The sequence below is a fragment of the Bos javanicus genome, chromosome 10, assembly GCF_032452875.1.
Source record: "Bos javanicus breed banteng chromosome 10, ARS-OSU_banteng_1.0, whole genome shotgun sequence".
Taxonomy (NCBI): Eukaryota; Metazoa; Chordata; class Mammalia; order Artiodactyla; family Bovidae; genus Bos; species Bos javanicus.
The window spans coordinates 75,845,211-75,872,420 of record NC_083877.1 but is presented as its reverse complement, the minus strand read 5'-3'; the positions used below and the strand labels follow the sequence as shown (position 1 = coordinate 75,872,420).

General features: G+C 39.9%; 1 protein-coding gene across 16 annotated transcripts in view; it reads right to left on the bottom strand.

Moving 5' to 3' along the window:
• SYNE2 (spectrin repeat containing nuclear envelope protein 2) overlaps positions 1-27,210 on the bottom strand; it is a 326,466-nt gene that overhangs the window by 51,876 nt on the left and 247,380 nt on the right. For all 16 annotated transcript variants that reach the window (XM_061429086.1, XM_061429085.1, XM_061429088.1 and 13 more), the window contains 16 exons: positions 27,013-27,209; positions 25,260-25,392; positions 23,809-23,991; positions 23,246-23,392; positions 21,128-21,304; positions 19,359-19,514; positions 17,658-17,810; positions 15,341-15,511; positions 14,743-14,873; positions 11,544-11,748; positions 10,072-10,251; positions 9,281-9,409; positions 7,201-7,355; positions 6,948-7,092; positions 4,564-4,658; positions 3,118-3,352 (listed from right to left, as the gene is read on the bottom strand). In XM_061429086.1, the coding sequence (XP_061285070.1) occupies positions 3,118-3,352; positions 4,564-4,658; positions 6,948-7,092; positions 7,201-7,355; positions 9,281-9,409; positions 10,072-10,251; positions 11,544-11,748; positions 14,743-14,873; positions 15,341-15,511; positions 17,658-17,810; positions 19,359-19,514; positions 21,128-21,304; positions 23,246-23,392; positions 23,809-23,991; positions 25,260-25,392; positions 27,013-27,209 (2,592 nt within the window). The remainder of the gene's footprint in view (positions 1-3,117; positions 3,353-4,563; positions 4,659-6,947; positions 7,093-7,200; positions 7,356-9,280; positions 9,410-10,071; positions 10,252-11,543; positions 11,749-14,742; positions 14,874-15,340; positions 15,512-17,657; positions 17,811-19,358; positions 19,515-21,127; positions 21,305-23,245; positions 23,393-23,808; positions 23,992-25,259; positions 25,393-27,012; position 27,210) is intronic.

Here is a 27,210-nt window from a genome sequence, read left to right as displayed (position 1 = left end):
ATGGAAGCTGATATTTAAAAAAAGTCAATTGAGCATTTATTTACAAAGATAGTCTCAACAATACTTAGGATAGCCCAAATGCAAAAAAGAGGGAATTTCCTGGTGGTCCAGTGGTTGGGACTCCAAGCTCTCACTGCCCAGGGCCTGGGTTCAACTCCTGGTTGGGAAACTAATATCCCAGAAGCCATATGACCGAAAAATCAAAACATCAGAACAAACAAACAAAGAAAAAACTCCATGAAACCAAATGAAAAAAAAAAACTGCAATTCAAGGAACACTCCCCCTCCACACTTGCCCTTCTAATATTGCTGACATAGCCACTGTTATAGACGTCTTTTAGCCATTTCAGATTGAACTCATCAAAAGACATGCTTCTCATCTAGTCTCCCCTGATTGGTCAGCAGCACACTATTCACCAAGATCCTCAACCTCCAAACCTAGAGTCACCTGGATTTAGATTTTTATTTGCCTGCCATATCCAAACCATAAGCACATCTTGTAAGCTTCACCTACAAACAGCCTTGTTATCTTCACTGTGATCACCTTGTCTTCTCCATTCTAACAACTAACCAAGACCACTGAAACAGCCTAGTGAGTTACGGCAGACTGTATTTTTCACAGAATGACCACAACAATATTACCAGCCCCACATGCTCTCCTAGAACCTTGCCCCTCCCCATCAACTGGTGGTACCTCTACCCCTTCCTCTTGAACCCCTGTGGGCACATGTGATAGCCTTGATTAACAGAGGATGGCAGAAGTGGCTGATGTCCAAGGCAGGGTCTAAAAAGGTGGTGTAGCTTCTCCCTGGCTCTCCTTTCCATGGGACATGCACCTTAGAAGCCATGAGCCGGATGTAGGGAGTCCGGCTACTGGAAGTTGTCACATGTAGAGTCTGCAGGGAATGAAGCCCAAGGAGCCCCAGCTGCTCCACATCTGGCTGTCTGAGCTGAAGTTCAGTTCAGTTGCTCAGTCGTGTTCGACTCTTTGCGACCCCATGAACTAGCACGTAGCACGTCAGGCCTCCCTGTCCATCACTAACTGCCGGAGCCTACCCAAACTCATGTCCATTGAGTCGGTGATGCCATCCAACCATCTAATCCTCTGTCGTCCCCTTCTCCTCCTGCCCTCAATCTTTCCCAGCATCAGGGTCTTTTCCAATAAGTCAGGTCTTCACATCAGGTGGCCAAAGTATTGGAGTTTCAGCTTCAACATCAGTCCTTCCAGTGAACACTCAGGACTGATCTCCTTTAGGATGGACTGATTGGATCTCCTTGCAGTCCAGGGGATTTTTCTCAACACCAGAGCTGAAGTACTAGACATGAAAGTGAGGGAGCCTTCAGATGAGTCCAGCTTCAGCTGCCATCTGACTCAAACTGCCTGAGATACTCCTGCTGAGAGCCGTCTAACAGCCCTGACAACCTCCAGAACGGTGTGAGAGAATAAGAACTCTTCGTTGTGATGCAGCAATAAATAGAGGTAATATGCGGGGATTCCTGCTTCTGTGACCCCACCCCCACCCCCAACCCATCTCCCTCAGAGCAGCCAGAGGACTTTAAAAACACGAATCATATCATGTGGCCTCCTTTTCCAGTTTCAACAGCTTCCTATTACACCCAGACTGTTATGCAGCTGTCACGCCTCTCTCCAAAATGCTCCTCCATGACTACCTCTCAAGTCCATTTTCTATCACTGCTGTCTACTGGCTACACCCATCGTATGAGCCTTCTTTCTTCCTCTTTTTTGCTAAGATTGTTGCCATCTTAGGGACTCAGGAAAGTTGTTCCCTCTGTCTGAATTGCTCCCCGCCTCCAACCCTCTACTCTTTGCACAGCTGGCTCCTTCTTATCACTCAGGTTCCAGTTTAAATGTCACCTCCCCAGAGATTACCCAATCTAAAGCAGCCACTTAGTCTCTCCATCATCGGCCCTATTTTAATGACCCACATATGCCATGTTGTAGTCCGATAGTTTATTTTTTAATTTGTCCGATTTTCCCCACCAATCAGACAAACTAGTATTTTCTAGTTTATTGATTTGTCTGATCGCCACAGGAGAGCAGAGGTCTTCTATTAGTCCACACAATATAACTAGCATTTAGAACAGTGACCAGCACAGAGCAGGTACTCAATTAATATTTGACACCTAGATAAACAAATGAGGCAAGCACAGGATTTCTGAGGAGTGCTGGTTTGTTTAACTGTCCCTCTAATGTGACGCATGGTTCAATAACTCAATGGAACATGCCCTGGGAATTGCCAACTAAGTGTTCTAAGTTCTATGTTCATCAAGCAACTTTTGTATTGGAAACATTGTTGTCTACATGAATTTGCCCTTCAAGAGTAAGCAAGAATCTGGGACTTCCCAGGTGGTCTGTGGCTAAGACTCTGCACTCCCAATACAGGGGGCCTGGGTTTGATCCCTGGTCAGGGAACTAGACCTTACCTATTGCAACTAAGAATTCACAGGCTGCAACTAAAGATCCCGAGTACCACAACTAAGACCTGGTGTAGCCAAATAAATAAATATTTTTTTTATAAAAAAGAGTAAGCAGGAGTCCTGTTGTAAACTACTACTGTGGTAATCATTTATATATTTGTCAGTGTCTTAAAGGTCTGTCATGCTTCCCCACTGGCTCAATGGTAAAGAGTCTGCTTGCAATGCAGGAGATACAGGAGACGCAGGTTCAATCCCTGGGTCAGGAAGATCCCCTGGAGAAGGGAATGGCAACACATTCCAGTATTCTTGCCTGGAGAATTCCACGGACAGAGGAGCCTGGTGGGCTACAGTCCAGAGGGTTGCAAAGAGTTGGACATGACTGAAGCACAAGGCTGTAAAGGTCTGTCACCCCAAACTTCTGCACTCCCCTACTCATCCCAGTCCACCTCTGTGCCCACAGCCAAGGAGAGCCTCACTATTTCTGGACGAATGGATAAGATTGGGTCTCTGACCCCGCAAGGCTGAGGACACGGCTGAGTAAGGTCCCCATGACCAACTGGCCTCCCCCCTGCAGAGAGCACACTTGAGCATCAGAGAAAACACAAAACCTGAAGCGAACAAATATCTTCCAAATAAAGGCACCCTGTGGTTCCCACACTGCTGCTGGGCTCACACTACCTTCAGCTCATGGATCAGGCTTCTCGTTTGGTGGAGGCTGTGGCAGTCCTGGCTCTTCACTGCGGACAGCAGGTGGCTGGTGTCGGCGAGGAAGCGGAGCAGGTCCCCCTCGGAGGTGGTGAAGGACCGCCACTGCCTCACCAGCTCATCGATGTCGCTCTTCCTCTGGCGAACGCCCTGGGCCGCACTCTGCCACTGCCCCTTGAGCCTCGTGAACTTCCAAACAAATTCCGGTCTTGGGGAAAATAGATGGTTAGAGAATTCTGACATTGATGTGTAGAAAAAATAACTAGCAATGTGTAATGGGAACGCAGATTTTCCATTTTTAATTAGAAAGACTATTATAGATCTCAGCCCCATCCAACTTAAACATGATGGGGAATGTGGGGCTGGAGGGGGCAGTGTGTGGGATGGTGAAAGGTGTTGAGCAGAAGAGAACTGCACATGGCCTGGTAGTTTGCTGACACGCATGACCTCGAACAAGCTGTTTTGACACAGATTATGCCAAGTGCTTTACGGAACATTAAGCATGGCGTCAATGGCAAACGGATGAATAGGTAGGTCCCTTGTAATGTTATTGATTACTTGAGGATTGTACACTACACAATTGCAGCAATAAAGAACATGCTTTCTGCAACTACTCAACTATTTCTTTCCCAGATAAACAACACCCTTCATGTGAGAAATAGGACCTTTTATTTATTATGGGAAAAATCATGCTAATCAAATCAAAAGTAGTTAATCATCTTGAAACTGGCTTGAATTTATTACTTCAGAGGTAGGAAGAAATGGGGTTTGTATTTCTTAGTTATGCCGAAAGAAGATTCAGAAGCACATGGGTAATGACGGGGAGGAAATGAATGCCTATGGAGACGTATGGAGAAGTCGTTTAGGAGGCCAGGCCCACTCGGGCGGCTGCTGGCAGATGTACCAGCTGTGTGAGCAGGTGCAGCTGGTGCCACCAGGCCGGCTGAGGGGCTCCGCTCAGCCCGACTGGAACTGCCCAGAGACCCCAACCCCATGTTCACGGCAGAGAGAGAAGTCTCTTCTTTCACAATTGTGACATAGCCACCTGCTGGGAACAGCAGTCCTTTGAAATTTATTTTTTAAATAGCAAAATATCATGAGGCTGGAGGTAGAGAGGAAAACACACTATAAAAGAACCCTTTGGAATAAAAAAATTAGTTAACTGGACTTGGCAGACACGTGTTTGCAACTCATCTGATCTGCTAAGCCCACCCTTCTACCACAGGGAAAAGGGGTCCTGATGTTTTTATGGCCACGAAGCAAGGCTTTATCCTAATATACAGCCAGAAGACTGGCCCCATAGCACTCTATCAATCGCATAGCCACAGGCACTGATGTTAAGATTCATGTGGTGGAAGGCTCGTCCACTCGCATTGCCTTCCACATTCTCACAGCCATCATGAGTCCTGGAGAGCTTACCTCTTCTCTATTTCTGCTGTGTCCAGGAGTTGTAAGCACTGGGTGACATAAGAATCAGCAATTGTCTGGTTTATAGAAACTTCGGCTTCTAACATCTGTACGTGAATCAAAATGTAAAATATTAGTGAAAACTGTTCTCATGAATTTCCTAATAAAGTCTATGGAGGATATGTGAGATAATTTATTTTCAAATGATTTGAGCCTAACTGCAAAAAATGCTTAATCATCACACTTATGAATACAATCTTAGAAGCAAACAGGTCTAATAATAACTACATCTAAGACCCATTTATTGTGCATTTTCAATTTGAGTTGTTGTTGTTGTTCAGTTGTTCAGTCGTGCCCGACTCTCTGAAACCCCATGGACTGTAGCCTGCCAGGCCCCTCTGTCCATGGGATTCTCCAGGCATGAATATTGGAGTGGGTTGCCATTTCCTTCAATTGAGAGGCACTCAGTAAAACTAGCATTGTCTCACTTCTTCTTCAGCTTAGGACTCAAGTAAATACTATTAGATCCATTTGAAGAGGAAGAAACTAAACTGTTCAGGAACTAACTCAAAGTTTTCATTTTCAGATTTCATTTTCAGTGGATGACCTTAATGTAACAATGCAGACTGAAATCAGCTACTTTAAAAAGTTACAGTGAACTAATCATACGTAGTTTGGAAATGCAGGATCTGCCTGTGGAAGGATTTTCAAACATACATCAGTGAAAGTATGAAGAAACTCCTTTGTAAAATTATTTATGTTACAATTATAATTATACCAGGTGCCTCAATACTTTATAGAACTGCTCAGTGAAAATACGAAGAGAAGCTGAAGTACTTTTACACGCTTTTGGTGAAGTGGCACCATGTTCACATTCTAAGAAACCAATGCTGTGCCAGAAGTTCCATCTACTGCAGAAAAATCTAGGAGCTTCAGTTCAGTTCAGCTCAGTCACTCAGTCATGTCTGACTCTTTGCCACCCCATGAATCGCAGCACGCCAGGCCTCCCTGTCCATCACCAACTCCCAGAGTTCACCCAAACCTATGTCCATTGAGTCGGTGATGCCATCCAACCGTCTTATCCTCTGTCATCCCCTTCTCCTCCTGCCCTCAATCTTTCCCAGCATTGGGGTCTTTTCCAATGAGTTGGCTCTTTGCATCAGGTGGCCAAAGTATTGGAGTTTCAGCCTCAACATCAGTCCTTCCAATGAACACCCAGGACTGATCTCCTTTAGGATGGACTGTTTGGATCTCCTTGCAGTCCAAGGGATGCTCAAGAGTCTTCTCCAACACCACAGTTCAAAACCATCAATTCTTCTGCACTCAGCTTTCTTTATAGTCCAACTCTTACATCCATACATGACCACTGGAAAAACCATAGCCTTGACTAGATGGACCTTTGTTGGCAAAGTAATGTCTCTGCTTTTGAATATGCTATCTAGGTTGGTCATAACTTTCCTTCCAAGGAGTAAGCGTCTTTTAATTTCATGGCTGCAGTCATCATCTGCAGTGATTTTGGAGCCCAGAAAAATAAAGTCTGACACTGTTTCCACTGTTTCCCCATCTATTTGCCATGAAGTGATAGGACCAGATGCCATGATCTTCGTTTTCTGAATGTTGAGCTTTAAGCCAACTTTTTCACTCTCCTCTTTCATCAAAAGGCACTTTAGTTCTTCTTCACTTTCTGCCATAAGGGTGGTGTCATCTGCATATCTGAGGTTATTGATATTTCTGCCGGCAATCTTGATTCCAGCTTGTGCTTCATCCAGCCCAGCGTTTCTCATGATATACTCTGCATATAAGTTAAATAAGCAGGGTGGCAATATACAGCCTTGATGTACTCCTTTTCCTATTTGGAACCAGTCTGTTGTTCCATGTCTAGTTCTAACTGTTGCTTCCTGATTTGCATACAGATTTCTCAAGAGGCTGATCAGGTGGTCTGGTATTCCCATCTCTTTCAGAATTTTCCACAGTTTATTGTGATCCACACAGTCAAAGGCTTTGGCATAGTCAATAAAGCAGAAATAGATGTTTTTCTGGAACTCTCTTGCTTTTTCTATGATCCAATGGATGTTGGAAATTTAATCTCTGGTTCCTCTGCCTTTTCTAAAACCAGCTTGAACATCTGGAAGTTCATGGTTCATGTATTGCTGAAGCCTGGCTAGGAGGAGTTTAGTCATTAATAAAACAGAGTAGCAAAACAATATTTGGAAATTTATGAAATGTGTGAGAGTTTTGCAAATGATCAACTGACAACTGAATTTGCTTAAAGACATACACTCTGTGTTTAGGGATTGAAGATTGACAGGTATTATGCATACTTTTACTTAAACCTCTCATCCCATGAGTGCTGCCCCAGGGAGAGGGGGCAGAGGGCAGAGCATGGGTTTGTTTACCTCATACGTCTTCTGCTGTTCTAGAAGAGCAGGAAGGCTGTCAGCCATGTTTGCCTTGAGTGTCTCTTCTATCTTCTGCAAAAGCTGGACCCACTTTTCATAGCAATGAAGAAACTTTTCATTCAATCCAATTCCTTGAAGCTCACTACAAAGGTTTAAAAACAGAACAGACCCACGTAACAATGACATTACTGCGCTCAACCATCAATTTTACCACAAGTGAAGCAGAAGGCGAGAGCTGGGCTGTTCTGACCTGCAGCGTTCCAGCGCCGTCGCCGTGGCCCGGATCCACTGCCGGTTCACGTTTTGTAATGTCTTCATAGCTACGTCACTAAGTGGGAGCTTGAGGCTCACTTCGTTCAAATGCTCGATATCAGGTGACTGGGCCGTCAGTGCCAGCACATGATTCTATGAAAAAGAAATTAAATTCCAGACTTTTGGATGCCACTAAGATACGCATATGGTGAAAAAGCCTCAGAAATCCTATAGGCCTTTCTTATCTCAAAGATGAGGGAAAGCCGGAGCTTAAAGAGGTAAATGACTTGCCCAAAGTCACACAGCTAGTTAGTGTCAGAATTGGACCTGAACCTAGGCCTGTCAATTCTGTGACTTTTCTAGAATAAGCTGCACACATGGCCAGAATCAAAACAGCCCAGGAAACAGAGAGTGATCTCGGATTCCTGTCTTTGAAGAGGATGGAAATAAGCTTCCTTTTTTTTTTTTTTAAAGGATCCACACTGGACCTTCAAGTCCCATTTAGTCTGCCAACAATTTGACTTTCAACAGATCATGCAGTTTATTTATTAAGTAAATGAAAATTCAATCCCTGAAATAACCCTAGCAAAGCATGGTACTTAAACATCCAGATTATGGTGATATCACAGGAAAGCAAACTCACCAAAATTTTATTTTTAAAACAATATTCTAGGGACAGCATCTAGGTCAACAATGTATTCAGCAAACATCCTTCACAATATCCATGTTCTCACTACAGAACTCTGCTCTAAAAGTCTAGGTCAGGGTCAGCAAACTTTTTCTGTTAAGGGCTAGATCATGAATATTTTAGCCTTTTCTTAGCCATATGATCTCTGTGGCAAACATTCAGCATGAAAACTCCCACAGATAGTACATAAACAGTGGAAGGCCATGGCTACATTATTTACAAAACCAAGTGGGGGCTGCATTAAGACCTTATGCCATAGTTTGCTGACTCTTAATTTATGAATATTGGTCCTTAGGATAAAGATCCAGAATTCATTAATTCTTCATTCATCTATGTTAACTATACTCAACTTATTAAGGTAATAAAGAAGGAAAAAAATACCATTAATTTAATAGGGTATTTTACTTTTTGATCTTCCACTAACCAGAAAAATTCAATTAATCACAACATCCAATTGCTAGATTATTCTAGTTCACTGAAACTAACTAGTAAAGACTTTAGGATTTAAAAGTCTACTTAAATTATTGAGGCATATTACTAAAATAAATCTCATGACCTAGCATTTCCATTCCTGGGTATATAGCCCCCCCCCCAAAAAAAAACCAACACCTCCAAAACCTAATTCAAAAAGATATGTGCAACCCAATGTTCATAGCAGCATTATTTACAATTGCCAAGATACAGAAGCAACCTAAGTGTCCACCAACAGATGAATGGACAAAGAAGATATGGTACATATATAATGGAATACTACTTAGCCATAAAAAAAGAACAAATGTTTGCCATGTGCAACAACATGGATGAATCTGAAGGGCATTATGCTAAGTGAAGTAAGTCAGAGAAAGATAAATACTGTATGAAATCACTCATGGATGGAATCTAAAAAGCACCACAGACTAGTGAATATAACAAAAAAGAAGTAGACTCACAGATAAAGAGAACAAACCAGACGTTACCAGTGGCAGGGCCAAGGGCAATACAGGAGCAGAGGTGGGGGAGGTACAACTATTGGGTTTAAGACAGACTCTAGGATATATTGTACAACATGGATATATATACTCTAGGATATATTGTACATATGTACAATATAGCCAATATTTGTAAAAACTGTACATGGAAAGTAATCTTTAAAAATGATATTATAAATTTACAAATTAAAAAGGGAAATAATTGACAAATGAATTATATATTTAAAGTGTAAAAAAAAAACAGATCTCTGTGTTGTCATACTTCTGTAGACACTAGAGAAAATAGGACGAGAATGAAGACAGATCAGTAACCGTGGTTCAAGGGTTAGGATGCACACGGATTCTATCATATGACAGTGAGTCACTTATTTTTTATCCTATGGTGAGCCTGAGCCCCTAGAAATAACAAACATTGGCAATACCAGGAATAAGTCAGGATTTCCTTCTTTTTCTTGCCGGTAGAGTTTATCCAAATTCTCTTCTTCATGTGTAATGAGACCTTTTAAAGACTCCAACCGGTCCCCAAAATCCTTGAATTGTGATAGAACAAACTAGAACAAGAGAAGTTTTCATCAGAAACAATTTTCATGTGCATCTACAACAGAAGCAAGCAGAGCCTTGTGATAAAAGTTCACGTTGTTTCTAGCCCTCAGGAGTTCATTATCAGCTCATTATCTTGAATATCCAGAACATCTCTGATATTTATTTTGTGCCTTTGGTAAAGTACTAAGCCTTCACAGGGGTGAACAGACCACCTGCTTGACAGGGGCATATAGAAGAGTCCTGCTAGTTAAGCGTTTTCCCCGCTGTGTGATACTGGAGCTCCATGGCCTTCTGTTCATCTTTTTGAGAGTTCATGAACTAAAGGCTTTCAAAAAGAGAATAAAATATACCACAAATGGCCATGCTTTAAGCAGCCATTCTTTTTGGGGGGACTCAATTACCCCACCTGAAGATTCAAATACTGTGTGATCTGAACAGTATATAAAATATATCACTTTAACAAGTTCAATAAAGAAGAAATGTGACTGAAGAATCACATGACTGCAGAATCGTGTCAAATGGTAGATATGTTTAGGGCATCTTTATTCTGTTGTTTCCCTAACATGCAGCCCACAAAGCACTGATAACTATCACTTCACAAGATACTAGGAACTGTGCAGAGTGTGCAAGTGTCCAAGACTATAACTTGAATGGAAAAAGTAAGAAGAACCTCAAATTCATTTGTTTTCACAAGCAGCATCTTTTCCAGGTAGGAAGCTCTCTGAAGGGAGTGCATTTGACTAGACAGGAGCACATGGGTGTTGGGCTCTGCAGGTTGTGGGAGTCGATCCAGGAGAGTGGAATTTTGGAGAAAGGCCTCTTTTGTCTTCTGCACCTCACACTGCAGCTCCTGGAAGAGAAAAAGTGATTGTAAAACATTCCTCTTCCTTTCCCAGAACAAATGGGAAAGGCCCACCTCATGCCACTCCACCAACATCTAGAAGAATTTCTCCCCTGAAATTGTGGGTGTGGCTTTTTTTAAAAAACTGTTTATTTTGTTTATTATTTGGCTGCACCAGGTCTCAGCTGTGGCATGTAGGATCTTTAGTCATGGCATGTGGGATCTAGTTCCCTGAACAGGGATCGAACCTGGGACCCTGCTTTGGGAGTGCAGTCTTACACAGTGGACCACCAGGGAAGGCCCTACTGTTTATTTTAAAGAGCCAACAAAGCGAATGCTTCTTTATGTGATGCACATCACTGGTGCTAGTTTCAAATTTGTCAGTTCAGAGCTAAAAGTGACCACGGATAAATAAAGCTGGGGCTTCTAGATCATAGAAACTGGAGATGACTTTGGTAGAGTCTTATGAGTTCTATTTCTAATCCTCGAACACTTTAGGGATCTGCTTTAAGGCATTTAAAGGATCAATCCAACCCTTTTCTCTGTCTGAGACTTTGTAACATAAATGTAACATAAATGGATTCATATGCAGGGAGGGTGGAATCTCACTGACCAAGCCAATTTTAGAACTGATTTTGGAAATATTGCATCTATGTGAATTTCTGGGTTTTTTTTTTTTTAAACAACAGATTAGGTAGAAGTTGATCAGAAATATGATTCATATCTGTTGAATTCTTGTCTCTAATTGATATTTCTTTACTTGACCTATAGTATCAAAAGATACAAAATGTATCTGGTCACCTAATCTAACATTAGAAAGTATTTACTTTATAGCCAATCATTAACATAATAGAATAAAACCACAGAGAAAAGTATATAACTCTTAAATATTAGTCTAAAAATCATTATTTCCACAGAAAAGCCTTATTAACACAGGGGCAAATCTATAATTCTTTCTAAATCAAGAGATTCCACATCTACTTCTTAGATGCCCACATTCTGCTTTAATTGGAGACTTTGTACAAGGCTTCTGCCTTAGAGAGTTACCTGCTAGAGTGAAAGAGGAGACTTGGAAGGAGGTGGTCAGGTGCCCTTGACTCAGCTAGCAGCTGCCCGACCCTCACCTGTGAGCCACTGCCTGGCTCTCCCGACCCCACACGTCCCTGCCTTGCCTGTGTCCTCCGTGGTCTGCTGCTTCCCTGACCCACTTCTCCCTCCCTGTGGTCTGGCTACTCCCGGGGTCACGGCCCTGTCCATAAGGCTGTCTTGCGCTTGGTTTTCCCAGCAGGCGTAACGCCTACCTTTGCACCCTGCAGGGCCGGGGGCAGGACCTCTGCCAGGTTGTTCCCAGATGTGTTGATGTTTGCGAGCTGCTGCCACTTTGTCTCCTGCGGCTCCAGCCTTGCTGCGGCTTCAGCGTGAGCACTGCTGCATGCCTGCCAGAGCTGTAGCAGGCTCTGGGCCCTCTGCAACTGGTCTGCGACGTCTTGGTTTACCTGAGTCCACCTGTCAGGGGAAAATAAGAAATAGGACCGCCATCCATCTCTTCCTTTACAGAAAAAGCAAATGCATACTCTATCCATTAAGCTAACAGCAGATGAATTAACAAGACACTGTTCAATACCTTTTCAAAATGAATGATATCATCAGTATATAAACAGAATTCCAACAGAATTCCAAGTTAGGATACTTCATTGACTTTATAATTCTCAACAAAATCTGCAAAATTTGTGACTGGCAGGGAATATCTATTGTATTATGAACATCTTTTAGGCAAAGGTGAGGAAAAGTACCAAACTGTTTACCTGATGAAAATGTCTCCACATGGGAAGGGCTCCTGTTTCATAAAGCAGGTCTTTAGATAGGCCTTATTTAAAATGTATTTATGTCAAATTTATTTTCTAATTACAAAAGCAATAGGTTCCTTATATAAAAGTAGAAATAAATATATACTTTTCTACTTCTCAGCAAAGGGTGCTTATTTTCTACTATGTTCTACATTTTCTAACATTTTACTGTTTTGTAGACATATGCTTTGTTATAGGACTAATTTCTTTGTGAATTGAGGAAAAATGCAGATATTACCTGGTACTTGATAATATTTTGTTCTTTAGAGGAATGTTAATTCCTGTATATTCTCTTACTACTTAGGCTGATTTGCAGCAGAAAGTTACTTATTTGGTGCAACCTGATCTTAATCATATGAGAAAATTGTCCCCAGGTGTGCCCTTCAAAGGATGCTAGCGCGCTGTCTATGAGGGCAGGCAGCAGTGGAGTACTCAGGCCCCAGATTTACATAGCTGGTCTCCATGAGGACCAGGCTAAAAAATAAATCACCTTTGGATTCCAGGGGAACATAACTAGAGCTGTTGATGAAACCTAGTTAGATATCTCACTTTTAGAGTAAATATCATCAAATTATGATGCTGCTGCTGCTAAGTCACTGCAGTCATGTCCGACTCTGTGCGACCCCATAGATGGCAGCCCACCAGGCTCCTCTGTCCCTGGGATTCTCCAGGCAAGAACACTGGAGTGCGTTGCCATTTCCTTCTTCAATGCATGCATGCATGCTAAGTTGCTTCAGTCGTGTCAGATTCTGTGCGACCCTATGGACAGCAGCCTAACAGGCTCCTCTGTCCATGGGATTCTCTAGGCAAGAATACTGGTTGCTATTTCTTTCTCCAAATTATGAACAATGGCAAATAATAAAAGTATTTTTTCATCCATGAAAATTAGCTAATTTTGTGGGGCTGGCACATTCATTGGTTGTATGAAATTTTTTGGATCTCAGATGTACTATCAAACTGCTACAAAAACTAAAAATCATAAGAAAAACATTTTCTGTAATACATTTTTCATTTTATTAAAATTGAAAGTTAAAAAAAAGGTAGAAATTAAAAATTTGTTTTTAATCCATAATATGGACTGTAACATTTTGCCTTCCTTTCCCACTTAAAAAAATTTTGCCATGTTATTAATAAAAAATAAGCCTAATTTTAAATGGATGCACATAATGGTTTATAAATGGTCTATTTTTTAATTTCCAAATTCTAATTTAGTATGAATATTGAAGTAATTTTCAATTTTTGCTTCCAAATATAACACTCAGATACAACTTTATTCAAAGGTTTTTTTTCTGTATTTAAAGATATTGGCTTTACACTAGATTTTTAAAAGAGAATTATTGGGTCAAAGAAGATAAATATGTAAATATTTTTAAGGTTATAGGTATATGTTCAAACTGCTTTCTGAAAACATTACAATATTTACATTCTCACCTGAAGCAAGTGAGAATGATTGTTTCACAATATCAGTGACCCCACTAAATGGGTGAAAAAGGTAAAAAATGGCATAATTGCTTTACTTTTATGTATGTCACAAATTTTCTCAAAACCATCTGTTTTAAAAATAAGATTTTATCCAATTATAAGTACAACGTATGCTCATAACCCTCCACAAAACATGTATATTTAAATCTATCCACACCTATATTGAGATTATCTACCTATCTACCCACCTATCTATACAGAGGAAGTAAAAAAAAAAAAAAAATCACTTGATATCTCAGTAATCTAGAGATAACTACTGTTGGCATTTTAGTGCCATTTTCTTCAGTCTTTTTCAGTATGACTGCTCATATATTCTTGTATTAACAACTGAATGAGTCTGTGTAGTGGTGACAAGCCAACCCCTTTAACAGCAACCTGCACCACCACCAAATGTTTTGAGGGTGGTCCCAATACTGTATGTGAAATCAGATACGTGTCTGTGTCCCTCTTTACCTTCCCTTCTCCCCCTCCTTCCACTAAAGACTGGATCAAGAGCTCAGGACACCACTGCAAGGTGTGGAAATGTGGTGTCGCTTATTCAACACTTGTTCCAAGTTGGTTCACAGGTGAGGCTGAATGTGCATGGAGGAAGGATGGAGAAGATCACCGAGGGTGGCTTAATCTCATCAACACTGTCTGGTGCAAATCAGCTTTGAGCCAACTTCATACCCCATCCAGCAAAAGCCTAGAATTAAGCAGGGCCACCCTCCTTAGAGGGAACTGTCAATCATAAGCAGGTCATCAAAGAATTCCTCTGAATCTCACAAATATCTCCTGAGAGGTACTCTAACATCCACTTTCTTCCACCTTATAATGTTCCCAGTAAGACAGGTTGCCTTTCTGGCCACCCCTTAGTCCGTTTCTGCCTGCTTTTTTAGTGCCTGTGAGGATCACATCGGGCATTTAGCCTCTATCCACTGAAAGTGGCTATCCTAGGGCTGTACTTAGTTCTAGATTGATTATACCAAACACTTGTACAAGGCAAGTACAATAGCCTTCACAACACCAAATCTTACATGAACTAGATCCTTCCAAGCAAGCAGAAGAGACCAGAATAGTATGAAACCAGTTACTTCAGATGATTAAGAAGGCTTAGTAAGATGAAAAAATCTTTTCTTTTTTAAGATAAAAAAAATCTGCTCTATCATTCAAGTCGCATCTTGAAGCGTACCTTGTGTGAGTATTTTGGCATTTCTCTTGACTTATTTCAGCAACTGAGGGGCAGTACTCTTTGAGTTTTCCAATCACCTCCTGGAGTTTCTTCCAACTCCCTTCACTGCTCTCAGCTTCGTCTTGAAGAGTCTAGGAGGACAGAGCAGGTATGTCAGCTTCAGAATGAACTGGCCTCATCCAGAGACACTTGCCACTATATCACAATAATATTAGCACTCAAACCTTAATAGGGCAGCCGTAAATTATCAGAAATATGAAGAAGAAAACCAAGAAGGTATTCTTTCATTTGAGGCTAGAACTTAAAATTGTACACTTAAAAAAAACCAAAAACACCCCCAAATTAAAACCTTTAAATTGTGAAATAATATGAACATGAAAGATGAAGAAAAACTCACAATATGTATTTACAAAGTTTCACTCATTGGGTTCATGTAATTCATTTTGAAATTACAAGTTATATGTTTAATGCTGCTGTTTAAAACATTGTTTCATGTTTCTCTGTGGAAAACACAACAGCAGCTGTGTCCACATCTACGCTTTCTTCCACTGGAGATTTTCTGCCAATAATGCACTGTGCCAAGATCTGGTTAATTTACCTGAAGGTTCTGCACCTGGCACCTTAAGGCCTCTAATGATAAAACCACAGGCTTGCTGTGTTCCATGCAGTACCAGAATCGGATTGTCATCATATTCACTTCATCATATAGTTTATCATAAATTTTCCAATCCTGTAAAACAGACTGCATGGAGGTCTTGAGCTCATTGACCTATACAAAAAAGTAGAAACATATTTAGGAAATCATCAACAAGAGGCTCGCTCATCTCTTTTTTCTCTTCTAAGGACTCTACCACTGTATCCAAGTTAGGTATTTTAATTTCAGAGTGGAGCTCTGATGATTCACTGAAGGTGGGTAAATGAACAAGAAATATCAAAGGTTAAGTTTTAGAATAGGTGAATGGAAAAGAGCCCTGAGACCAGAAGGATCAGAATGGAGAGTTCAGCCTACAGAGCGGCAGACCAGGGAAAAAACCCTGAGTGAGGAATCAGAATCTGAGATTTCACATTTCAGTGACACCCTGTTAGCTTTCTGACCTTGGGCAAGGTATTTAATCCTTAAGTCTGCTTTTTAATCCACAGAACAGATAAAAGAAAACATAAAGAAAGTAGTGTTTGTGAAAATGCTCTGCAAACTATAAAGCATTATAAATGTAAAGGGTTCCCTGGGTTACCTGGCACTTAAGTCTGGTTACTCCTGCAGAGCAGGTATAAATTGGAGGGGAACATGCTTGGCCAAAATGATGAGCAAGTGCAAAGTGGGAGGAGATGTAATGGTGGCTGTATTTTATCCTTCAGTGTGTTTTGGTAATTATGAAAAGTTGAAATTTGAAGCATTTAAATGATTCCTGACACAACTGAGAATATGTAAGTGTAAAAATTTTTATGTATTATGTAGAGAAGAACACTTATATCGCAACAATAAAAAGACAACTAAAAAATAGGCAAGGGATTGAATAGACATCTTTCTAAAGAATATATACAAATGACCAAGAAGCATATGAAAAGACATACAACATCCACAGTCATTAGAGAAATATAAATCAAAACCCCAAGATACCACTTCACAGCCACTAGAAGGGCTATCCTCAAAGTTCGATAAAAACTAATGTTGGCGAGACCAGGGAAAAACTGGAACCCTCATACATTGCAATGAAAACATAAAGGTGTGCAGCCTCTATGGAAACATCTGCCAGTCCCTCAGAAAGTGAAATGCTGTACAGAGTTACCATATGACCCACTGATTCTACTCTTAGGTATATACCCAAGAGAACTGAAAGCAGACATTTGCGGAAAAAACCTACACAGTCTCAGCAGTGTAGGAGGTTTCAACGTCTTCATCTCCCTGCCAACACTTGTCACTCCATCCTTTTATTACAGGTATCCTTCTGGAGGCTGAAGCATTTTGAGGGCAAGAACCATTTATTTTCTTGTTTATCACTGTACCCTTGGCAGTGAGCATAGCACCTCACAAAAGATATGTTAACAAATGACTCACAGAAGATATGTTAAGCTCATCCCTACTTTCCTGCCTGAGTTCTGGGGGAGGAATGAGGCTGAAGGTTACCTCTGGATTTCATTTAGAGAGGTTACTCCCAATTCTCTCTTGAAACAAATGGTTGAAAGCAGATTTCAGTAAATGACAAATAATCCACAACAAGGGCTCTCTGGGAAACAAGGACACACTTATAATAGGCTACTGTTTACAGTTTCTCCTTCCAATTGTGGGGAGATGTCAAAGTTGAAGAGTCTGAGGATGACTGTCCTTTTTCTCTGGGTGCTCTTCTGGAAGGGGTAAATGCAGACTTTGTCACGCCTTTGATACAATCAGCAGATGTCGTCCACACTCTCCTATGCTTTCTCTTCACCACATGCCATTTCTCCCCACCTCTGGAGCTTCTCCTATGCTGACCATGCTTCCAGCTTAACGGAGGCTACATGGGACAGAACCACACCCCACCACCCCTGGGCTATCTCCCTGGGAGTGGGCTATCTGAGCTGCTTCTTCATGGCTGTTCCTGTATATCTGACCAGCAGACAATGCCAGCTGCTCTGTAGGGTTTGGGGGGTAGGCTGGAGACATTTTTGAGTGTATTAGTGAATTAGACAAAACAAAGATAACCAAGTGAACTTCAAGCTTGCCAAAGATGTGGGAAGTTGGTGATTTTGCCTCTAATTATCCAGTGAAGGGGAAAAAAACCCATGAGATTTAAAATATGTTTCTGTACTTCACTTCAGTATTCTTCTCAGCAATTTTTCAGGTTTTGGTATAGAGCAAGTAGTCACCAATAAACAACAAATAAGATAAAAGAAGGATATCTGAAAAGAAATGGTACATTTTGAATGAATTCTAGTACCTGGTTCATAACATTGTTTCTCTTTTGAAATAGCTCATCAATTTTGGATGCTGTGTCTTCCAACAATGGCACTGTCCCACTCTCCGAAGTCAGGTAATTTTGTCTCAACTCATCCAATGCTTTGGATTTCATTGCAAGTTGATTTTCTATATCCTGGAAAGGCCAGAGGGAAAAAGGTTTTCATTTGTGCAATATTACAAAATAATGAATAAGGGTAAGAGGAGTTTGTACTTTTCAAGTAAAACTGCCATTAGAATATATAATAAAATAACATTACACAAAAGACATTTTAATCATATGCAACTCAGTTTTTACAATGAAATTTTATAATATGAATTTACACAATTACAGGATGAATTTTTACAATAATAATTTTTACAATAATATTTCAGTTATTATGTGGCTCTAGACTTTAGAAGAGTCTAGGTAGCAAGCCCTTATCATCATGGAATAGTAGAAAGAGTCTAGGAGATATAGCCTCCATTCCATATCTGCCCTGTACTGACTGTTGGACCAAGCATAAAGTCATCAAACCCCCAACCTGCATTTTCTCATTTGGAAAATGGTGATGACATCCCAGGCATGAATAACTTAGAACTCCAGTGAAACCAGGGTGGCCTGTTGGGGGTGCTGTAGGACTGAGTTTCCACTCAGGAGTTGTATGTGAGGAACTGGCAACCCGTTCCAGAATTCTTGACTGGAAAATCTCATGGACAGAGGAGCCTGGCAGGCTACCATCCATGGGGTCGCAAAAGTATCTGACACGACACGGCGACTGAACGACAACAAACAAAAAAGTGGAAATGGCTAGTGGGTAGTCAGAAACAGGATAGACCATCTGAAAATGAACACAGATGGTGGTGTTGCCACCCGTGTTCTACCCAGTATCATTTTGTAACCTTCGAAGTAGAATTGGGGTCTGAGCTGACTTTCCACCCAACAGTGAGGAGCGTCATGTGTTCGTATAGGCGGTGCAGAAGCCGAGGAACCTGGGGACGGCTCCCAGGAGGAGTGACACGATCAGGGCAGTGGGGAGGAAGGGTGGGGGACCTTAAAGACTGAGTGACCTGGAGAATGATGACTGAATGAAAGAAGGACACAGCCAACACGCTCCCGTCCAAATGGGATTTAGATAGGGTCTCCAAGGGAAAGCACCCCTTTTAGAACACATTACACAGTAGGTAAAAGAAAGCCACTTTCCTCTGAAGAAACAGAATGAAATAATAAAAATCACAGAGACAGAATAATTTTGTAAACAGTAGATAAATTAATAAATACACAAATATTGGAAAACATCTAAATCAAAATTCCCTTGCAATTTTTTTTTTTTTTTTTTTTAATTTTGGCCACACCATGCGGCTTGTGGGATCTCAGTTCTCCTACCAGGGAGTCAACCTGGGCCACAGCAGAGAAAGCACCAAATCCCAATCACTGGACTGCGAGGGCACTCCCAACATTTTTTTCTTAAGAATAACATTCAAATCTCTTAAGAACCACAATAACCATGAAAATACCTTTTTCTGCTCATCAGAAAAAAAAAATAGCATTTTGCAATTCTGTAAAACACATGGACACTTCTCTGTTTTATATAAGAAAGTAAGGACCTGGGGGTTGGAGGAGAACCCTGAGAAACTGCAGCAGCTTGAGTTGCTCCCCGGGGGAGGAGGGTAGCTATGTTAGCCCAAGCTAACAGCTTCTCACCTGACAATCCAGGAGCGTCTTCTGTACCGAGATCACATTTTCAGGTTTTTGTAAAGTTTTCAGTCTCTCCTCTTGGGCCTCCATCCAGTTGTTCAGAATCTGTATTTTGTTTTCATTTTCAGTAATACTTTCCAAAAGTTGTTCTAAATGTTGTATCTACCAGTTATGAATAAGAAAATAAAATTTTCTTATTTTCAACTACATGCTTTAAAATGTGAATGTCATGATACTTTTAAGAGGGTACTTTTGTTTCCTGTCATATTTCTAACATTTTGCATAAGATTCCCCAATAATTTTTGGAATAAAGATTCATAAACCAGGAAAAAAGAATAACAATCTCCTTTTTGAAATGAAAACTAACCTGCTAAGAATACTGGCTGTTCTGGAGTGCCACAGTATCTTTGGGAAACAGACTCATGTTGCTAACACTCAATATTTTTTCACGGCATCATCTATTGATATATGTAAAGCTTAAGAAAATGTTCTTTTTTCCAGACTCTCTTTATTAGACTCTCTTAAAAACTGTCAGTATAAAGAATATCACAAATAATGCATAAACTTAATAAAGTAGTATTTTTTCAGTCTGTGATTCTCCTCATTTCCAATGCTCACAATGTTTATTAGGTTACAATCACAGTATATATAAAGTTTAATACTCCTTTTCATATGCCACAGGCACTTGCTGTGGCATGACTTGCATTCACTTAAAAGGCTGCCCGATACCTCATCAAATGGACACCATATGATTAATTATTAATATTTCTCTCAAGTTGGAAATTCAAGCAGTCTACATTTTTCACCAGAATAAGTAATGTTGAACACTCTGTGCACATATCTGTTCCTTTTCAAAGGACTATCTACTTTAGATAAATGTATAAGAAGTGGATTGCTGTTTTAAGAAGTAAGATGATTATTATGGTTCTTGAAATTTTCTGAAGGCTTTCCAAAAAGGTATTGAAGCCATTATCTGCACGAATGTAAAAGCTTTGGGCTTTTATCTTTATCTTGTTCTAGTTTAGTAAGCGTATAATGTTATTAATGTTTATTTCAGCTGTCAAAGCTGTAACCTTCTTATGTTTATTTGCTAATTATAATTTTCTCTTCTGTAAATTATCTGTTCATGTTCTTTGTTCATTCATGTACTTAAACTTAATTGTATAAATCTATTTGTTTGCATTCTGTGCACAACAAAGAAATCAACCAATTTCACTATTATATATGAATATTAAATATTTTCCCAAGAGTAGGTTTCCTTAGTCTTTTCAGTCATGGAATAAAAATCTAACAATAAGTCATATACATTTTTCTTCCTTTTTATAGTCCTAAATCTGAAATAGCTTTGCTGCTTTTGAACATCTACTTTCAAAGAAAATGTCAAAACCTCTGACCATTTAGTAGCCTTATGCAATACCCGACGTCTTTCTAAATAACATGTCTCATCTTCACTTGCCTAATTCAATTTCCCACTCTTAAATGCACCAATGGAGAATGCTGAAGCTCTGGATTTAAAAGGGGCTAGAATTGAGATGATTATTAGGTTTGACTGTAAGTTAACCACACAAATGTCCATTTATTTATTTATTTTTGGCCACTCTGTGCAGCATGCAAGATTTTAATTCCCTGACAAGGGACTGGATCTGCACTCCTTGCAGTGGAAGCACAGACTCATAACCACTGGACCACTAGGAAAGACTCATAAATGTCTTTGTAAATTTTTCAGAAAGTGGAATTTTGCGAAGGCCAAATCACACATGTGACCATGAGTTCACCTTGCCGTTCAGGGCTCCGTGGACCCGCTGCCACTGGCGGTTCATCTCTCCCAGGTGCTCTGCAAACTCTGTTCTCTCATAGCGCTTACTTTCTACATCACAGGTGCTTAACTGAAGTAATGACTGGTTTACAAAGTCAACTATCCATTGTTTATAGTCCATTTCCATTCTAAACTCCTAAAACAAAGAAAACAAAGTTAAACCACCAACGCCTGAACTGAAACAGGTTAGAGGAACTGGACCTTCCCTTTGTTGTGCTGTAGGGGGCCCCAGGCTGCCACTGGGTCATCAAGGGGCACCTGTCCAGACTTACATTTTACCCCTCCCCAACCCCACCAGGTGTCTACTTTGAGTGGAGAGCCTTATTGGGAATTACACGTTTCTGGAACAGAGAGACTCATGGCTTTCAAACAGACTGAAAAATCAAAGATGGCACCATGAATGGTAGTAGGATCATAGGAACCAAAATCAAGACCCAAGATCTGCCAAGGGGTTCCTGTAAGAGGTTTCCTGAGAGCTACATTGGAATTCAGAGTCATTCTGTGAAATGACTGGATGGGAAGCCTGAAGTTAAAACTCTCAGAAAACCCAGGACACCTTTAAGGAACAATGCCAGTTTAGGCAGCTTCTCTGTTCCCCTGGGGACTGTCTCAGGAGCCTCCAAGTTTGGATGACTTTAAGTTCTAGAGCAATCCTAAACCCTCCTTAGGGCCAAGCATGTTTCTTTCAAGCCTAATACTTGTTAGGTTTATCCTGGCAAGTTCGAGCACCTCCTTTGGAGACATCTAGGGGGAAAACCAAGCTATGTGCTAGGTTGCTAGGGCCTGTGAGAAAAATACATATAGTCCCTCTACAGATTCTACTACTCACTGAAGTTAGGATGGGATAGGAGTTAAAAAGAAAATCGTTACTAATACCTAAATTTGTGCTTAAGCCATTCATTTTCTGCCTGTCCTAAATCACTTCAGTTGTGTCTGACTCTTTGCGACCCTATGGACTGTAGCCTGCCAGGCTCCTCTGTCATTGGGATTCTTCAGGCAAGAACATTGGAGTGGGTTGCGATTTCCTCCTCCAGGGGATCTTCCTGACCCAGGGATTGAATCCACATCTCCTACGTCTCCTGCACTGGCAGGCAGGTTCTTTACCGGACCAGAGGCTAGATCTATTAGCCTATGAGGTCTTAGAAAGCAATGACCAGAGTCTTCATTTCTCTCTGTGTTCCTAGTGGCAAACACCTTGCTGGCACACAAAAAGTATTTGCATGTGGCTTGTTAAATGTTAGTTAAATCTACTTGAAATTGAATATCATGGAGAAGTCCACATTCCTATCTATTTGTAGAAGGATATCAAGTTTTCCTTAGGCATTCTCTTATCCAAGGGACATTTACTTAATACCTATTGTGCTAGGTGGGCTGGGAAGGTAAAGGAGAAGCTCCTGCTCTCAAGAAGCAAAGTCAAGGTGGGGAAATGGGCAAGTAAAGAAACATTGGGTTGGCCAAAAAGTTCATTCCAGTTTTTCCATAAGATCTGATAGAAAAACTGGAACAAACTTTTTGGCCAACTCAATAATTACAATACCAGGTGATAGGAACTATTGATAGCACCATGCAGATACCTAATCCTGGAAAGTAAACTGATCTGGCTGGGAGAGTCAGATTTCCAAACGAGGAGACACTTGACCTGACTCTGGAAGGATGACTAAGAAGATTCCCATGGCTAAAAGTGGGACACTAGAATTCCTAGGCCAAAGGTACAGCACATACAAAAACATGAGTGGGAGAGCCCCAGGAGCAGTGGAGGGACCACAAAGGACTTGGTTCAGGTAGAGTTCAGGGTTTATGTGGAAAAATGAAGAGATGAGGCTGGAGAGGAAAAGAGAGGCCGCCGGAAATCTTGGATTCTGTACTGTGATAATGGGAGCTACCAAAAGAATCAGGACAGGATAAGAGCAAGTATACTAACTTCTCTCTTTAGAATCATCCACCATCCCATTCCCCACTGATAAAATCAGCATTTCTAAATTATATTCTACATGTCTCTTTGTTCAGTATTTCTTTCCCCACAGACTTGCCTTCTTTATTTCATGAAATGGCTTCTGGCTTTTTTTTGGATAATTACCTTGTACTTCTGAAGAAGATTTTTAACTTGAGATGCAGAACTCAGTGAATGCTCAGAGTCTTCATCTTCAGTTTGATGTTCCACATTGTTCATCCAGTCAATCATTTCCATGATTGCTTTACGAGATGGCAATTTCTCCATCTGAAGCTGCAAAAACAAAATGATTTCCATTTAATTACCTGCAGTTAACAAAATGAATCAGGGCATCACTGACGATGATATCTAGTTTGATAAAAGGTCATGCCACATAATTATGCAAGTTACTCATGAAAACAAACCCAGCATTCAAGCTCAGAATAAGTGACCCCAAAACAATGACAATGACCTTCACATAAACTAACACAGTGGTGCAGATAAACTGGGAAATAAAGTAATTAAGCCTGATTTCTCTCTTAAGAAAGATCCCACTGGAGGAAAGTTCAGTAATTAAGACCTATATTCAGTGCTGCCAGAGAAAAAAAAGGTGGTGTCAATGAAAATTATTGAGTCAGAGAAATGATTTTAAAAGAGTTGTGCGTTAACAAATGGATGCTAATTCAAATGCTGGGTCTCTGAATACTCACCTGGTGAAGTTTTTCTTGGATGTCTGGAAGTTGAGTTATGAGCCCTGTCCATTTTTGTTCAAACTGTGCCAAAGAAGCTCTCAGTGTTGCCGTATCAGCCTCCTTCAGGTGAAGGAGTTGGTTTCCAGTACTTAGAACTGCAGTCTTCAAGGAGGACTTTTCATCAACTTCCTTTGAAAACTCCTAAAAGCAAACAGTTTTAAAATTTAGAAACATTGAAGGACTTCCCTGGTGGTCCAGAATCTGCCTGCCGATGCACGGGACATGGGTTCAATCCCTGGTCTGGAAAGATTCCACTTGCTGCAACTACTGAGCCCATGCGCCCTAGAGCCTGCGCTCTGCAACAAGAGAAGCCACCATAGTGAGAAGCCTGCACACCACAGCTAGAGAGTAGACGCTGCTGGCCACAACTAGAGAAAGCCCACACGCAGCGACGAAGACCCGGCACAGCCAAATTCAATAAATACATAATAAAAGAGAGAAACTTTTAATATATAAATACGGCATGGAGTAATTAAGAATCAGAATAACTGGTTAGAGTTCAAAGCTAAATAACTGAGTTCAAATAGTAAATATTTATATGTATACGCACATGTGTATACATGCACTCACACATGTATGCACACACACATTTTTCCTAAATGTCAGGCACTGTTGCAGGCATTAAATATATGGCGGGGCACAAAAGAGATGAAATTCCTGCCCCTCGAGGGGGTTATAATCTGATGGATTATTGTTTTTAAAAATAGCCAAATCATTTCAACTTTAAAAAGAAACTATGGTACACAGCACAAAGTTCATACTGAGTGAATTAAATGCAACAAAATTTTAACTAAAATATTTGAAAATATTCCTGTGTATTTATAAGTTTTCTCCAAGTAAATTTAAGAAATATTTTCATTTTAACATCAAAATGAGTGATAGCTACAAAATATGAAAAGTGGAGAAAAGACTAAGAGAAAAGACAAACAGGTATTGGAAGTATAATTTATATTACAAAAGTTACTACTCTTTCTTAAAAAAAAAAAAAAGACCTGAAAACAACAGAACAATAACATTTTAGTGGAAATATCAATTCTGTAAGAACAATTTAAAACCATGTATTTATTAACTAACATTTATGAATTGATTATCTTGTGAGGTTTTGGGATGGAGTTGGTGGGAGAGATATTTTCTGCACTTATGAAACATGTTCCATGTCAGAGTAAGTTTTAAATTTACATATATTTTATAGAGCCAATTAAAAAATATACCTTATCAGTATTATAAACATATAAGTCACAATATAAACAAATAGTTCTAAGTCTAAAGAATACAGCTGCTATTAGCCCAAGTCTTATTCCTTATCCACACATAAAGGTTATGGAGACGAAATACATCAACTCTCATAATTTTCCCCTGCTATTTACAGCCAACCAATAATTATTCAAGCATATTCTATTACAACTTACAAAAAAATTGTTTATGTTGCTTCTGATTGTGTCCAGGTCCTGAGACACATTGAGGGACTGCTCTTTCCAATAGTTCAGAGTTTGCTGAGAAGACTCCAACCACTTGGTTAACTGATCTGAATCCCTGTTATAACTAACAGGGGCAAAGTGAGAGAGAAAGGAAATAAGAAACAATATGCAATACCCACAAATTTTCTTCTGTTTCACTGTATGATTTCTTGTGTTGACCAAACCTGGTATTCAGAACAAAATCATGATTTTTTTAAAGGATTATATATCCTGTTTTGGAGAAGGCAATGGCACCCCACTCCAGTAGTACTCTTGCCTGGAAAATCCCATGGGCGGGGGAGCCTGGTGGGCTGCTGTCTATGGGGTCGCACAGAGTCAAACATGACTGAAGTGACTTAGCAGCATACCCTGTTTCATTCCAGGCCCCAAATCTGATGCTTCTGTCATTTTCTATGATTTTATAATGACTAACCAAGAACAAAGACGCATTTTAAAGTCCAATATTCTTTTAAAAATTTATGATAGCTATACCAAAATAAACCCACAGGTAAGGAAAGAGATTATTTTTATTCATCAAATGTTCTCTATAGATTTGTGTACAATAAAAATATAACCAACATTTATTTATTATAAGCTGTTATTATTTATTTAAGCTATATAACAGCAAACTGCTGTTCAGTGGATGCCAATATATCTGATAGAATGAAAATATCCAAGCAAAATGCCCTCCGTCTGGTAAATGTCTAAACTTCTTTAGGTTAAGACAGCCCCCTAAGGGGCAGGGAAGAGAATCAGGTTAAACATTATGTGTTTTCCACCTTCCTCAAGGGGTTCAAGAGTGAAATAAGTCAAACAGAGAAAGCCAAATAGCATATGATAATCATTTACATGAAGATTCTAAAATACGATAAAAATGAACTTATTCACAAAATAGAAACAGATTCAGAGACATAGGAAACAACTTATGATTACCAAAGGGGAAAGAGGGGGAAGGATAAATTAGGAGTTTGAGATAAACATAAACACAATACTATTAATATGTATAAAATAGATACTAAGATACTGTATAGCACAGGAAACTACATTCATTATCCTATAGTAAACCACAATGGAAACGAATATGAAAAAGAATACATGATGGGGAGCACATGTATACCTGTGATGGATTCATTTTGATATTTGCAAAACTAATACAATTATGTAAAGTTTAAAAATAAAATAAAAATTAAAAAATAAGTAAATAAATAAATAAAAAAGAAAAAGCATACATATATTACTGAATTACTTTACTATATACCAGAAATTAACACATTATAAATCAAGTATACTTCATAAAAATTTTTTTTATAAAAGATTTGAGCTGTTAAAGCAAAAAAAAATTCTTTGAAGAACTTCAAAGACTTTTTCCAAAGTATTCCATTAGCTAAAATTATTTTTAAGATGTAAAAGAATTTTGGAAGAGTGTAGGAAAGAGCAACATCATGACATAAAGGTGACATGTATATAATTTTATAACATAGCTCCTAGTTTCCATAGAAAACTGATTACACATTATCCTGAGTCATATGAACCAACATCAGAGACTCTAGATCCCATTTGGCCTGGAAGAGGGACCCAACTGCCTTAGATGATTAAAAATTGTACCACTGGGGGATGACATGTGAAATTTAGCTGACTGCAGAACCCTTCTGAGGTCTTATTCCACAGCAAAACCTGACACCAATCAATCCCTAAGAAAACATACCTGAGCAGATGTTTGAGAAGTGTTTGTAGTCTGTGTAGTTCATGATCAATTTTTTTGTTTAGGGACAACCACTGCTCTTCCAGTTTTGCAATCTGGCCCTCTAGTTCAGGACAGTTTACGGATGCAACCAGCTGTTTACCTTCATTCAGAGTCTGGTAAAGCCGGGCATGCTTCTCATCCAAGTTTCTTTTTATTTGC